The sequence below is a fragment of the Drosophila busckii genome, chromosome 3L (assembly GCF_011750605.1).
Source record: "Drosophila busckii strain San Diego stock center, stock number 13000-0081.31 chromosome 3L, ASM1175060v1, whole genome shotgun sequence".
Classification (NCBI taxonomy): Eukaryota; Metazoa; Arthropoda; class Insecta; order Diptera; family Drosophilidae; genus Drosophila; species Drosophila busckii.
In genome coordinates, this window is record NC_046606.1 from 13,373,364 (window position 1) to 13,388,942 (window position 15,579).

At 41.0% G+C, this 15,579-nt stretch overlaps 1 protein-coding gene across 1 annotated transcript in view; it reads right to left on the reverse strand.

The window, feature by feature from the left end:
- The window catches only part of LOC108598276 (Down syndrome cell adhesion molecule-like protein Dscam2), a 35,003-nt gene that overhangs the window by 9,063 nt on the left and 10,361 nt on the right, over positions 1-15,579 (reverse strand). Inside the window, 13 exon segments of the mRNA XM_033293691.1 lie at positions 363-551; positions 1,180-1,289; positions 1,852-2,042; positions 2,891-3,018; positions 4,117-4,240; positions 4,311-4,459; positions 4,537-4,624; positions 6,519-6,670; positions 9,850-10,039; positions 10,270-10,346; positions 13,222-13,280; positions 13,360-13,481; positions 13,646-13,782. Coding sequence (XP_033149582.1) covers positions 363-551; positions 1,180-1,289; positions 1,852-2,042; positions 2,891-3,018; positions 4,117-4,240; positions 4,311-4,459; positions 4,537-4,624; positions 6,519-6,670; positions 9,850-10,039; positions 10,270-10,346; positions 13,222-13,280; positions 13,360-13,481; positions 13,646-13,782 — 1,716 coding nt within the window.

Here is a 15,579-nt window from a genome sequence, read left to right on the forward strand (position 1 = left end):
GTTAGGCACAGCTGCTTGCACTGATAACGACTGAGCAATTATTATGACGTGGCAAGGGAGGAGGAACGGTGTCTGCAACAAAAGTCATGATTCATTGTGCCATGCGCCCACTTGCACCGCCCACATCGCAGCCGCTCGCTCTATCCCATGTTGCCTCTGCATTTAAATGTGGCGGCAGTTGCAAAAGTTGTTGCTGCCCATTGCGCCACAGTGCGCTGCAAAATATTTAATTAAATATTAAACTATAATTTTGTTAGATGTAGTAGCAATTGCACATATTGCGTGGCTGTTGCTGGCTGTGTGCTGTTGCTGCTGCTGATTTAAATATCGAGTGAAAGAGAGAAAGAAAAAATTACGCATACGCCGCGTTGGCAGCAGCGGCAACTTACCCAACACCTGTATCTCAACATTGCGCCTCGAGGTTTGCTTTTGCTTATTTTGCGCCATGCACGTGTACGTGCCCGCATCCTCCAGCCGCTGCAGCTGCTCAATAATTAAGGTGCCATTGTTGTAGGCGCGCTGTCGACGATTTATTGGCAGCGTTTGGCCATCTTTTGGTTTAACGATGCGCGGTTTTTTACAAATTAAACAAAAGGGAAACAAGACGAAATTGCATAAATTGTGGCAATTAATTTCGCTGACGCACATAAAATAAACTTATGCAATTTATGACGGGGCTATACATAAATTTTGTCTACGCTTCTTTTTTTTTTTTTGTGTGCAAATTTATGTGCTACAAGTTTTGTGTTTTTATTTTTGAAGTAGCAAAGTTTTGAAATTTATTTCAATTGCTTACCTGTAGCTTAAAATCAGAAATTGTACATTGTTTAAGCAACTTGTTCTTTTTTATGCTAACAAATGTTAAAACATTAACCTTTTTTTATGCAATAAACAAGCGCATAAATATGCAGACACACTACAAAATTGTTTATAATAAACGAAACGAGTGTACACTTAATGCATAAAAAATACGCGCTGTGTGTCGCATTTAAAAGTTTTTATCATTTGCATTGATATGCGCAATAACAAACATTGAGATTTTTAATAACAAACACTGCCAAAGAGGCAAAGCAAACAACAACAAGCGAAATAATATATATAAAATAAAAACATATGCTACTATTTGTATGTAAAAATACTTGATATACATATATATATAAAAAAGCCTGCACTGCTTACCACGCTCCCAGTGTATTTTATCGATGGGATAACCAGCCACAGGACATTTAACAATCAAATCAGAGCCAGAGATGCCCGTTATTTTTGGCATTTCACGTATGTAAGGCATCATAGATGTTCACGTTTGGCGCTATGCGATGACCTGCAGCAATAAGTGATGTATAAAAGTGTGTGTGTTGAGTGGATAACTAACATTGTGCATAGCAATGTACGTGTGTGTGTTTATGTGTGTGTGTTCGTTGTAGGTCCTGGCAGCATTTGTATACAGTTGCCGTGGCTAAAAAGCATGCCTCAGCAAATTGTTTGGATTTTATGTCGCGTTTGCCTGCAAACAATGCTCGGCTGCCATTGTTGTTGCTCTCTACACATCCTTGCATAGTTTAAGCTGTCAGGCATATGTGTTTGGCATAAGCTAAATCTAAGCTAAACAGCTGCTCATATAGATAAAGTCACTAGTGCCTGCCAGTTTAGTTTGAGCAGCTTCGTATACAAAGTTTAAAAAACAATTTATTTGATACTTTCTGCTATCGAACTGGTTGTAGAAGAATTTGTTGCGTATTGTTTTTTCTTTATGCTATAATTGTTCTCTAAACAATTGCAGCGGGCAGGACGTTGACTGGTTTTTGGAGAGGTTTATGATTTGGGAATGCTTTTTATGCTTGTATGATATCGGAATAGCAGTTGTTGTAGCAGGTGTGTGTGTTATATGTATTTACTGCTTGCACTACTTGCCAATGCGTTGTGGGCCTGCAGGTATATTCGCGCCGGCGTCTCCTCCTGCATTTTGAAATATTCACATGGCTGATGACATCGTCGTGTATGGTAACATATTGACCCACTAAAAACCGTGAGCTGTCCGGTATCTGTAGTGCAAAAAAAACAATCCATGCAGCATAAATATATGATACCTAACGCTAGTGTGTGCTATAAATGTGCCAATTAGTCAGACAATTCCCCGAAGCCAACCAGCGAGAGAGAGGAGAGACGAGATTGCGCTGCTGCTGCAATCAAGGCATTGAAAATAGAGTGTGAACTAAATTGAAAAGACTTTGAGCGTAAGAGAAACTATAAAAAATTCATGTAAATCGAATTGATTGAAATTGCATAAAATTTACACTAGGCTTAGCAATTGACAGACTTGGCTGGCAAACAGCTCGTAAGCGAGCACGAGAAGGAATCAAAAGAAAATGGAAATTTATGCAAATAAACGAAACAAATCCTTGAAAGTGCGACAGAGCTCAGCACAAGATGCTATGGCAAAAGAGAAAAAAATGACAGCATAAATGCTTGAGCGAAGTAAAATGCAAGTGTTTGTTTAGAAGCAAAGGCAACAGCAGAGGCAACAGCAAAAGCAAAAGCAAAAGCCAGTTGCCAGCTGGGCTTAGAGCTGCCCCGAAAAAAGGGTAACGGCAGAAGTGGAAAATGGAAAAACGAAACGAAGAGACTGAAATTCCAGTTGCAGCAACGCGTTTTGTAAACATTTATGCATATTCCTGGGCCAACATCATTATCTTCAGCATCAGCATGGCTCAATCGCAGTGCTCTGGTGTTTGCTCTTAGCGGAAACGGAAACGCTGCCTGCATTTCCGTCTTTGCCAGCTGCTAAGTAAGTGCTTAGTTCGTGTGTGGAATTTGAACACACGTTTAAGTCTCTCGCTCTCGCATGCACTCAGTAGCTTACACATAAGTTTTGAGAGGGGGCTCTACTTACCGGAAATCCGTCCAAAGACCATGTAAATTGCGGCAGTGGATTTCCTGTGGCAACGCATTTCAGCGATACCGTCGGACCTGGCTGCAGTGTTTGCTCCGAAAACCAATAAAGCAGTTCCGGCGAAGCATCTAAAATTCAAATTCAAGCAGCACTCATAATGCACATGCTTTAAAACTTAAGCGCAGTAAAGTATCTGTCTATGTGTATGTTGTGTGGTGCTTATTAGTTAAGGCATTTCCAATATATTTTACTTTGCCATCAAAGGTTAGTCCCCAAAGGCTGTAAGTAATCATTTTAATACTAAAGCCATTTCGCTTTGATGTTGCATTGAACCTTGAACTTTGTCAGCGTTGCAATATCTTTCGCTGCTTGCGCTTGGCAAGCGGAAAATGCATTTGACAACTCAGCAAATGTTATCCAGCTGATGAAAATTGTATCAATTTCCGTAGCAGCAGCAGCGACAGCAGCAGCTGCTGGTTTGTAAAGCAATGCAAAGAACATTTTTTGGCGTAGCAAACACATGTCTTATAAGCAGCCATATTTATATGCTGCTACACACAGAGTCAGCGACAGCGTCACGCACACACACACACATACACTCGAGTGAGGTTGACACAATTGCTGCCATATCCGGCCGCTTAATGGTGTTTCAATGGGGTTTGTGGTGGGTGGGGCGTATATTTTGGCTTGTGTGGCAAGATTTCAACACCAAAGAGCAAGCAGCGCTTGTATGTATGTGTGTGTGTGTGTCGAGCATGTGTCAAAATTTTGCAACAGTATCATGAGCAAGAGCAACAAAGCATATACACACACTCAGCAATGTTGCATGCCGCATAATGAGGCGAAGCGCTGTTGCAAAAACTCATTAGTGTGTGTTTAGTGGCTGTGGCTAGATTTTTAGTGCTGGTAATAAAATTAAGTTGTCAGCTCTGGGCTTTATGGTTGCTTGGTCTTTATTGTTGTTATTGCCTGCCATGATTTGTTGTTGAAAAATGTCAGCAATTTGCTAAATTAGAAATTAATGAAACGCAATTATGACAAACATTTATTTGTGCGGTTTATGCGGTCATCATATCAACGGAAATTACACTTTTGATTTGCTGCTACAGCTTGCCAACTGGTCGCATGTGTTTGTGTTTTATGTGTGCTGCCATAAGTGCCTATTAATGGCTATTTATTTATGGCAGCAACTGTGTCAATAATATTACTAATACGCCCCGACTTACCGCCTAATTGCAGCTCAGCTGTTGATTGTATCTGCTCCCATTCATTGGAAACGAAACATTGATACATGCCGGGGTCGTCCTTTTGCACCTTCTTGATAATCAAACGCGCCGGATCTGTAAGTATCTAAAACACAGCAGCGCAGCCAAATGATGAAGAGAGTGACTGAGGCAGCGACAGCGTCATAGCAACTTACCTCAACGCGATTGTCGCGTAGTATGGGTTTGCCATCATGCAGCCAGTTGACATCGTGCACCGGATGGCCAGAGACAATGCATTGGAATTGCGCATCCTTGTCGACATCCACGGTCTGTACCTGCGGCTGCAGATGCGCGGTCAATGGAGCTGTGTCAGTGTGTGTGCGTTTGTTAGTTAAGCTAAGTAGCGTTGTGTAAGGGCTGGGGATTGCCCTTTGCACTTACCCGTCACCGTGAGCGACACTTGAATGGTCTCCTCGCCCGCTGTATTGTTTACCCAGCACAGATATTTGCCACTGTCCTCGAGACGCGCCTGCAATGGCATAAATCAATGGCAATCACAATATTTGGCTTTCATTTCCATGCAGCTGACAGTCTCTCACACACAGATACACACACATACACACTGTGCATGTGGCTGCCTATATAAATATATCTATACGTATATGATACAGCCACTAGACGCGCTCGTTTGCATTAGGCAAACATTAAATAAATTGCAAGCAACCAGTGTCAGTGAGGAACAATAAAAGAAGCAACATTTATTTAAACTTTTTTTTAAATATAATATATGTATATGCGCGTGTGCATTGTTGTCTTAATCAAACTGGAGTGCTGATTACATTATCAATAAATTCGCATTGCATGCAATTACATCTTGTGCTCGAGTATTTACACAGCACTTTGTGGCGCTTGAGCACAGCGGGGGGGAGGGCGCCTACAAAATGTTTCAGCATCAAATAAATACATATGTGCATTTATTTAATAACATGGAAACACATACATACATATTATATATGTGTCTGTCTGCCTAGCAGTTGTATATTTATAAATATGAATGCTGCAACGCGTGGCATCAACTGTAGGCTGCTGACCACTTGCACTTCAGCCGTTGCAATTTATATCAAGTATTGATTTTAATTTGGTTTTAATTGCACTTAAGTGCATTGCTGGGTTCTTGCGGCGTTCGTTTGGCATTTCTTAATTAAAATCTCTGTACCGCTGTGTGTTTGCTATAATTGCAATTGAAATATGTGTGTGTGTGTGTGTGTGTGTGTGTGTGTGTGTGTGTGTTGACCTGTGAAGTGGGCGTGGTGGGCCGCATAAAGGGTGGCGAACAATAGCTAGCCCAGGAAAGTATGCAATAAAAAATTATTTGAAATAATTCTATGCCAAAAGCGAAAATGCAAGCGAACCGCAACAAGCATCATGCCAACTATTTTAACATTTATGAGCAGCGCCGGCAAACAGCAGCAGCAGTGGCAGCATCAGTGGCAGCGGAATGTGCACAATGCACCAAACAATGCAGCAGAGCATACAAAACAAAAGTCGCCGTTGTTGTCGCCTCGCTGGCTCTCGATTGTGTTGGCATCATCTTGCTCTGGCTTGCCGCGCACACAGCGGGAGACATCAAATAAAAACAGCCACACACACACCACCAGAGCGTGTGAGAGAGAGAGAACAATAAAAAGCCACGGGTGCAGCGCATCGCAGCGTATCCTGGTCGCATTTTTTATGCAACAGCAAGGACCTTGGCAGCAGCGACAATGAAAGCACCGTGCATAAAAAGCAATGCATGTTTTAGTAGTCGATGATGAGGCAAGTGCCAAGTGACCAATGTTTACCTTATATACGCGTTCGCTCTCTCTCTCTCTCTTTTTGTCGCCCCAGCATACGGCATTCAAAAAGCAATTTAACATTTTTTGGCAATAAGCGTGGCGTGGCTCGTTTGATTGATTTGTGTGTGCTTGGCACAAAATTTTGCCAATTGCTCGAGGGAAACTTACGCAAAACCCAAAGAGCGCAAGATAAATGTCTGGCGCTTGCCATCTCTTAGCCATATTAAAATACAAGCATATATATATATGCTTGGCACATATTTGCAAATAGCTAAGAGGACAGCTTTAAATTTGAAAGTCAAGTGTCAGCTGGGACCGGCACGAGCACTTAGCTTGATAAAAGCCACACGAAAGTGACAAACATTTGCTGCCTATGCCAATGCTGCTATTAAATTTAGATTAAATAATTATGTTTTCGAATAAGCAGCTTTCATCTCAACTCAACATTTTTATCATTATTTATTTGTGTTTACTCTTGTCGCTTTAACATTGTCGTAAAGTAAGTCAGACAGCTCGCAATTTGCAGCTGTGACCCGTAAACAGGCCCAAATTCCTTTTATTTGTGCTTACTCACCGATATGTCGGCACCGGGTGTCCTTGAGCAATGCACGGCAATGTTGTTTGGCCATTAAGTACGACATGCCGCATCGAATGCTTCTCAACGTTAATGCGCGGCTGTACCATGCCCTTGGGCTCAGTTACAATAATGCGACCCGGATATGTGGAAATTTGTATTTCACCTGCGAAGCAAAAAAAGAAATAAGCGAAACATAAGCATAGATACGACACATGTGGCGCAGCATCAAATTCGTACAGCTGACATTTACTTATGGTTAGATTTAAGGCTTGCGTATATATTTTCAATGTGTGTGTGTATTTATTTTTTTAATTAATTAAAAGTATACGTAAGCAATCAAGCTGATTGCATAAGCAACATTGTAGGTCATGCCGTCAGGTGCTGATGCTGATTGCCAGCTGGCTACATTATGCAAGCGTTTTATTATCATTTTCTCTCTTTTCATCGCTTGTTCTATATTTGTGTTGCTGGTGTGGCTTTAATGCCAGTCGATTTAAATCATGTTCACGCATCCATTTATTTCTGTTAACAGCACGTAACAACTAATCTAAGAGTGCGCTTTTGTGGGCTACTCGGGCAGCTGGCCACGCCCACCACAAAACGCCCAGCTATAGCTACAAAATCTGTTTCCAATGGCGGCCCATTGTTTCTAGCTCAGTGTGTGTGACTGTGTGTGAACGCACAGAGCAATTTAATTTATAATTTTGCAATAGAGTGGGCAACATCATCATCCAGTTGCTGCTTTTAGTGTGTCTCGCTGGCATAGTTTGGCCTTGCTCATTGCTTTATTGTGCATTAGCTGTTGTGTTATTGTAAGCCGCCATAGTTGCTCCAGTTATTGTGCTAAATAAATGGATTTTTGGTTTAAATTGTAATTATGCGCTGCCAGACAGAAACGCCCACTATCACATGCACACATACATGCATATAGCTTTTTGTGTGTGCGACAGGTAAGGCTGGCTTAAATGAAATGTTTGTTAAATGAATTAGTTATAACCAGCACGTTCACTTACTACGCTGCTACAGTTTTAATGAGCGCACTCTAAGCAATTTTTAATGCTCGGCCTTTAATGTCTGTATGTGTGTGTGCGTTGGGATTTTGATGGTCACCTGAATGGGAATTGTTTAGCTGCTATTTTAGTGCACAGGTAATTAATATGCGGCCAGCTTATGCGCATAATATATAGTTTGCTTTATGCTCTTGCGGTTTTTGGCCAAAATTGCAAACCGTATTGTGGCTTCGGGCTCACCAAATTGCTGCAATTTAATTAATTAAACTGTTTTGTGCAATTGTTGTTAAAGTAATCGAATTGAATTTAAGCGCTTGCTAAGGTCAGCTCAGTTGTAAGCGTGCGTTACAAAACAAATTAAACTTTCAACAGGCAAACCGAACACGAAAAGCTGTAAATAAACTTGAAAAATACTTGCGTACATGTGTGCGTGTGGCTAGAACGCTGGAGCATAAAAGAAATGCCAAGAAGGTTGAGAAACTTTTATCGTATTGATTGATGATGTGAAATATGCGCACAAAGGGCTAATAGAAATTCAGCTTAAGCGCATTTTCACACACAATAAACTTCAAATAAGCAGCACACAATATACGAAATATCTATAAAAAGATCTTACGTATTGGCTTTCCTTCACATACAAAGTGTATGCGTGTGTGTGTGTGTGTGTGCGCCTTCGTCTGTCAGCAAGCATTTGAAAAGTGGCAGCTTTTGGCTTTATCCCTGAGCGCATTGCCCTTTGCCGGCGATTGAATGTCACGCATCATAAATTATGCACAACGACAAGTTGACTTGAGCACAAAAAACTACCAAAGATTTAGCACATAATGTCAGCAAATAGCAAGCAAATGTCGATTATAGAGCATGTTCTTAAATTAGAATTGTCATTTAAAACTTAAATTGAACAATTGAAATTGCAATTTTCTTTTCTCTTCGATTTTGACTATTGAGTAATCGATGTACTTCTGAAACTGTTGAGCTGACATCAACAACCAAAGGTTGTATAGATATTAGACACCAAAGATTGTTTGTTTGTACATCAGCAACCAAACATTGTTTGTTTTATACATCAGCAGCCAAAGGTTGTTGTACACCAGAATCAAACAAAGATTGTGTTGTACATCAACAACAAAAGCGATTGTTGATATCAACTATTAGATGTTAAAGGATTTTCGTCATTACTTGATCAAAAATTATGTGATTCGTAAATTTGTTGCTGCGTCGTATTGATGCTTAAAATTGCATTATTACATTTACAACATTCTAATTAATTGCTATTTTGGAAAAAAAAAGTTGCTAAATATTATGTAAAAATTGTCAAAAAAAAATGCTAAATCAATAAATATGGTATAAATAGTTTGCGACCTTTTTTTTTGCTTACCAAATGAGTTAATATTTTATAACTGGCTGAATTTAATTGGTGCATATATTTCAATATCAATAACAAAGCAAGAAAGAAAAAGATAGCAAGAGCAATGTGTGCTCAGCTGCTTAGCTGCTTTTACACATGCGCACATACAAAAATCAAAGAGGCCGCCAATGTAATTTAAGGCAACGACGCCATCTTGGTTTTTGCGCTCTCATGAAGGCAAAGCTCTCTGAGCGAATTAAAGTGCGCAAAGAAGCAGCGCAGCCGACTTTAGAAGAGCAAGGAAGAAAGACAGAGAGGGGGGGTCAGCTGTGTGTGTTCAGCTGTTTATCTGCTTTTACACATGCGCACAAAAATGTCTATGAGGCCGCCAATCAGTGCAGGCAGAGCAAATAAGCTAATTACAAGTTCGATGTCTATTAAGCAATCGTAAGTTGAGCAGTCAATTTCAAAAAAGTATAATGCAAACAAAAAATAAAGAAATTCTTTTCTAAAAAAAAGTTGCTAAATTTGCAAATAGAAAAAAAAAATAGTTGCAATTTTTTTTGAAAGTTGCCAGAAATAGTAACTTAAGGGCTAAACTCGCAGCACGACTGTCACGACTATTAAACATACTAACCTGAATTTCAAATAAACTTAAACCTAATAAATTTTGATTAAACAATCTTACGACATTCTGTACTCACTGTTGTTACTATTATTCAAGCTTGCGCCTTATTTTGTGGCTACTCTGCTGGCATTGCAACCATTATTTATGCATATTTTAATTTGTGCAGCTTTAATCTATAGCTTATAAGGTTTGCCTGCCTGCTGCTAATTTATGCAACTTAATTATAGGGACTCGCCACGCCAGCGGCCCTCAAGTAAACAAGCGTAAGTGTATGAGCCAATGAGAGAGGACAGTAGTGTATGCAACGAGGCATTGCTGACTGGGCGATTAAGCGCCAAAATGTGATTATCACGTACCTGTCAGTCTATTTACAGTGCGGCATGTGTAGCTTTTGTACGCATCATTGGGCCCCGCATTATTTATGTACAATTCACCATTCGATAGGACCGTGTACTTGCCGCCGATGTCCGTGTTTGGATATAGATGCATGCCCGTGTCCTGTACCCAGGCGGTGACCATTACAAATTCCGACATATAGCTGGGCACCTGCCAATTGGTTCAAGGTAGAGAGAGAGAGAGATAAGCAAATTTGATCAGCATTTTGCTGCCAGGCGCGATAAAATGAAATTTGCGTGCTAAGTGAATTTTGTGGTTGTTGCGGCAAGTGCATTTAAGCGAAGGTCGCTCCCTCGCTCGCTCGGTCGTTCAGGCTGCCATCCTTTCACTTTTACAAGCGCAGGCCCTAGGCAAAGCTGGGCTAGTGCTTCATAGCTTACCTGACACTTCAGAACCGCCGTGTTGCCCGTCATCACGTATTCGTCGTGCACCTGGACCGTGTACTTCTGGTTGACAACTGTAACGGATTGAAACGTATATTTTATGCAAAAGTTTAAAGCACACACAGGCAAACAATAACAAAAGTTTTAGGGGCAGCAACAACAGCCAAACAATTATGTTTATTTGCCGTTACTTCTGTTTTTATTAGCTAAACTCCCTTTTTGTTTTTAATTTTGTATGCTGCAGTAACTTCATAAAAAGGTTCAACTGGACATAAAGGCTGCGCTCGACCCTGCACTGACAGCCCACAAAAAATATGTGCCCTGGACATGGTGACATTTTCACAAAAGTGTTGCCGTTTGTCATGGCAACAAGGACGACATTGCTGCGTTTAAAATTGGATTCGGCAATACGAGTTAAAGATTTTTTAATGCCTGTCAGCCGCTTGGCATACAAAACAAAATTAAGAATGACAAGGATTCTAAATGCTACGCACACAGTGGCACAAATACACACTCAAGTTGTAAATTGGCTTAGTTGAAATGGACAGTCATTTGCACCACTGTGCAAGTTGCTGGCAGGCAACATTGGTTCCTATGCGGCTGGCGGCTGGCAGCTGTAAATTAATTAAGATGGACAAAGGCAATTTTCCAAATGCGTCGCTTGAAAAACGAGCGCGTCTTCCATTTAGCTACAGCTAATCTGCTTATGCTTTGCATCTAGCCATATTACGTATACGTAATTTTAAATGCTGCCCACGCATTTGTTTATCGCTCCATATATTTTGGCCAACTTTAATATAAAAAAATTGTATAAAGTTTAATTTGAAAAGTTGTTGTTATTGTTGCGAATGCTTGCCAAAAACGTTGAAAAAAAAACAACTTTGTGACAACATTTTATTATAATTCCTGTGACCAGCGCGTCGGCTAGTTTAGTGCAATTTTATTTTTTTTATGTTCGTTATTTGTATTACAGACGCTGTTGTTTGTTTTGTTTCGTTTCGTTTCGTTTGTGCTGCGTTTTTGTTGATCTTTTACTTATTTTTTTGGCTGCATAGTTTTCTATTTTAAGGCAAAGGCAAAGTTTTTTTCGCTTCCATGTTGCATTTTGCATGGGCGACGAGTGGCAGACAACATTGTTGTGGCAGCAAAGGAACAGCTGGACAAGCAAGTGAGCACGAAAGCTAACTGTATAGTTGTACGTGCAGAGAGCGTAAGAGAAAGAGAGAGAGAGAGTGGCAGAGATAGCGAGCGCAGCTCTTGGATTTTCTGCGGAAATTCATTTCCGGTTTGTATTGTATATGCAAGCACATATACATATTAAATAAAGATATTATCTGTGTATCGCTGTTGTGTGTGTGTCTGAGTGCCGAGCAAAACTTTTTGCTTGCAGAAATTTATGTTTATGATGTGCGTGCCGGAAAGATGCTAGTCTTTGCCTGATTTGCAGTTATTGTGCCAAGCGACTATTAAATTATTGCTGGCAATGGCTGCTGCTGCCTGCAACTGGCAAGAAAGAAACACAATGAGAGAAAGGGAGAGAAAGGTAGATTTATCTCATGCATTCTTGACAATGTGCATGCAACTAATTACAAACAAATTACGTTGGTTTCATACACAAGCAGCGCAGAGGTAAATGCCAGCAAAACTTTATGGGCTCAATCAAAAACTTTGCTAAACAGACACACACATACACACACACATACTTACAGTCTGCGCAGCTATGTATGCTATAGTTTTTGTTTGCGACATGCAAAAGTACAAGACAAGTCGCAACAACTTTTGCGGATACACATTGTATGAGAGCGACATTTGTCAAGAGTTTGTTTTGTTCACTAGTTTTTGCTAATTACGCGCACTTAGCAAAAGGCCAAGTCGCAGCTAAGCGCTGCCAATTATCTAAGCGCAACTGCTAAGACTGACAAATCGCCACACGCTAGTGTTGCCGGCTAAGCGCCGCAAAAAGCTAAAAGCTAGAAACAAGTGGATACAAATGTAGTTTAATCTACGAGTATTTTTTAAGCTCAACTAGCATCAATCAATCGCATTTATTTATTGGCATTTTTTCATTCAGCTGCAGCAGTTTAAAAACGCACAAATCTATCTGAAAAAAGGCTAGTCTGTCAGCACTGCCACACACACATACACACGCACATTAGCAACAAAATTACGAGCGAGCAATAAAAAAATAACAGCGCAGATCCCTTGGTAACTTTTGCAAATTAGGCAAAACGTTTTGCGCCAAATCTACGCGCTGTCAAATTGTTCAAGCGTAAAGGAGAGAACCAAAAAAAAAACAAAAAGAAAGGACGCAAATAGAATAAGCCAGAGCGTATATGGCGTATACGCAACGTTGAAAAATGACTGCCGGACATTGTAACTTTACGTGGCTTCCTCCCCTCAATCTGTCTCGCATACAGTGTCTCTGCCTCTGTGCCTGGTAACTCGCATCCTTTGGAGGTCTCTCTTTCAAATATTTCTTTCGGGGTCTTTGTCTGCTTGCGGCTGTTAATTAAACGCAGACGTCGTAACCTAAAAGCCAAGTGCTAGGCATTCATATCTTTTATAGTCTTGGCTAATTGTTCTTCCTCGCCTTTGCTGCGCACAGCAACTTGAAGTCCAATGAGCTGGAAAATATATGCGACATGTGATGCCAATCAAAGTGATTGCTTAAAGGCTTCAAAAGTTCGAACTGCTCTTCTTAGTCATTCGACTCGCTCTATCTCTATTTCAGTCTATCAGCGAAAATAGCACAAGGCCGCCAGAAAAGCAACAACGTTAACAACATTTTTGGCAGTAGTAATTAAAACTTGCTTTTTGCACAAAACTTTGCAAATTTTTGTGCGTAAGCCAAAAAGTTTTGAGCGCTGCGAGCTGTCAGCATATCAGCTTGCCAAGCGGCTTTATAATTTTGTTGTTGTAAATTAATTAAAAATTTGTTGTTTTACTTACCGCCGCGCACATGCACCTCGCGGCTAAGCACAGTGCCAACCAGATTGCGTAGTTTGCATCTGGCGGAAGAGAAAAAAATAAATTAGTTTAAATGCCACAGGGCATGCCACACTCACACACACACTTCGACGCGCTTACCTGTAGACAGTGGCATGGACTTCATGTCGATATTTTTCGGCCGTAAATGGATAGAACATCATGCTGCCATTGGACAGCTGAAATACCATGTCCTGTTGGGGCGGTATGGGCGTCCACTCCACCTGCATAACAAAAACAAAGTTCGCATTAGTTGTTAGGCAGTCAATTAACTTGGAAATGAGCGACGAGCGTCGTAGAAAATGGCATGCATAATTAAACAGCAAAATCAAATGGACACAAAAAAAATAAAGTAAAGGCAAAGAGAAACACACGCTCAAGTATTTACCTCGGGCGGTGGGCTGCCATGGCCGGAGCATTCAATGAGGCCGCCTGAATTGTTGGAGAACTCTACGCGATGCGATGGCTCATGTAGAAATATCGGTCCCTGTAGATCCAGACCATTTGCAAAGTAGTTTGTCTCAACTGGGAACAAAATAGAGAGAGAGAGAGAAAGAGAGATGCATGAGTAAGTGAGTGAGAGTGTTAGCTCAAGTCAGTAAAAATATTTAAATTTTTAATTAAGTGTAGCCTGGCCACGAGTGCTGTCAGCCGTAACGTTTAATGCACGAGAGCAGCCAAAGTTAATTTCAATTTCAGCCACGACCACAAAATGCCAAAAACTTTGTAGGGCCAAAATTAAGCGGCGACGATGGCGGCGACGGCGACGGCGACAGCGACTGCGACGTCGGCCAGCATTGCCAGCGGGCTTGGCCTAAATTTTAATGAGCAGCATGGACCACAACAAAGGCATAGCGAGTAGCAAAGACAATTGCTTTTTACCTGTGGCCATCTCGTTGCGGCTGTGACTTTGGCTTTTGTGGCAAAGTACTGTCTCTAATTGCTGTCTGCCTGCTTGCCTGCCTGCCAGCTTGCCTCTAAATGTTGCCGCCGGCCCGGCACCAGGTATTTTACGTATTGCATAATTTTTTGGTACGTGTTTTAAAGGCGCTTTTGATGCGGCTTTTATGTCTTATTTATTATTCACTTGGTAGTCAAGGCAGCCAGCCACACAGACACAGACTTTGCCCCACTGTGTGTGCTCGTGTCAAGTTATGTTTGAATTGCGGTTGCCTGACAATTTGAGGCGTTGCCTGTCAGTGCACTGACCTGTTTTGGTGCCACAAAAAGCACACACACTTTATATATATATATATATATATAATACAATGGATATACCCTTTCTTGCGTAATTTCATTATTTTGATAATAGGCCATAATTAAGCTGAGCAGCGACTTTACTGTCTGCCAAATTTGTTGACAACGGGCGCAGACGTTAAAATTTGTAAGCAATTTTCTGGCCAACAGCAGCCGCAGCCGCAATAATAACGAGTATGAAAAATTATTTTGTCAGCAAGGCATTGGCCAAAAAGATAACGACCAGCATGGCCGCCCGGCTCCCAAAAGTGTTGCAAAACTTTTGTGCCACTTTCGTTGCGGCCATGTCTGAGACAGCAACATTACCCCTCTCGCTCTGCCAAAGTGTGTGTGTGCCTGTGTGTAAGTGTGTGTGTGTGTAGTGGCTGTCGGGCAACACGCTGTCAACTGCAATGCCCAAAGGAAATGCGCCGAAAAAAGCAAAAATGTTTGTGAAAAGTAAAAAGCGTTTGCCGCAACTTGATGCCACAGCGGGGCAGCACATTAAATTTGCAGTTTTAGTTTTAAGTCACTTAAGATAAACACAACAAAGTTTTTATAAAGTACAGCAACCAGAGATTTGCAACTAATGAAAATTAAATTTGTCAGGCAGCAGGCGCAACGTTTTATGCCACTTGACAGCGCAGATTTTATAAAACAATATTTGCACTTAAGCTAAAGTTAAATATTTAAATAGAATTTCGGGGTATTTGAACTTTAAAGCAGCAACAGTGTTGCCCTTTTAGCTAATTTCCCCGTCAAATGTGGCATATCGCTACTGATAGCCAACTTTAGTCTGCAACAAGTTCGCTCTGACAAAAAATACTTTATTTTTATTTTAGAATTATACAAATGAATACAAATTAAACAAAATGCCTGGCAGTCCAACTCAACGGTTATCAAACTGTGACAAGGGCCTTGGTAATCAGCATGATGAGCTACGCTGGCAGCCATGACAAAAGCGTCAAGCAACTGTCTAGCTGTGTGACCGAAACACAATAGCCCACTGATAAACTCGATAAGGCTTGAGAGCATTGGCTCTTTGTTGCTGCCACTTTGCACATAATTGAATACACGCCGCTCCAT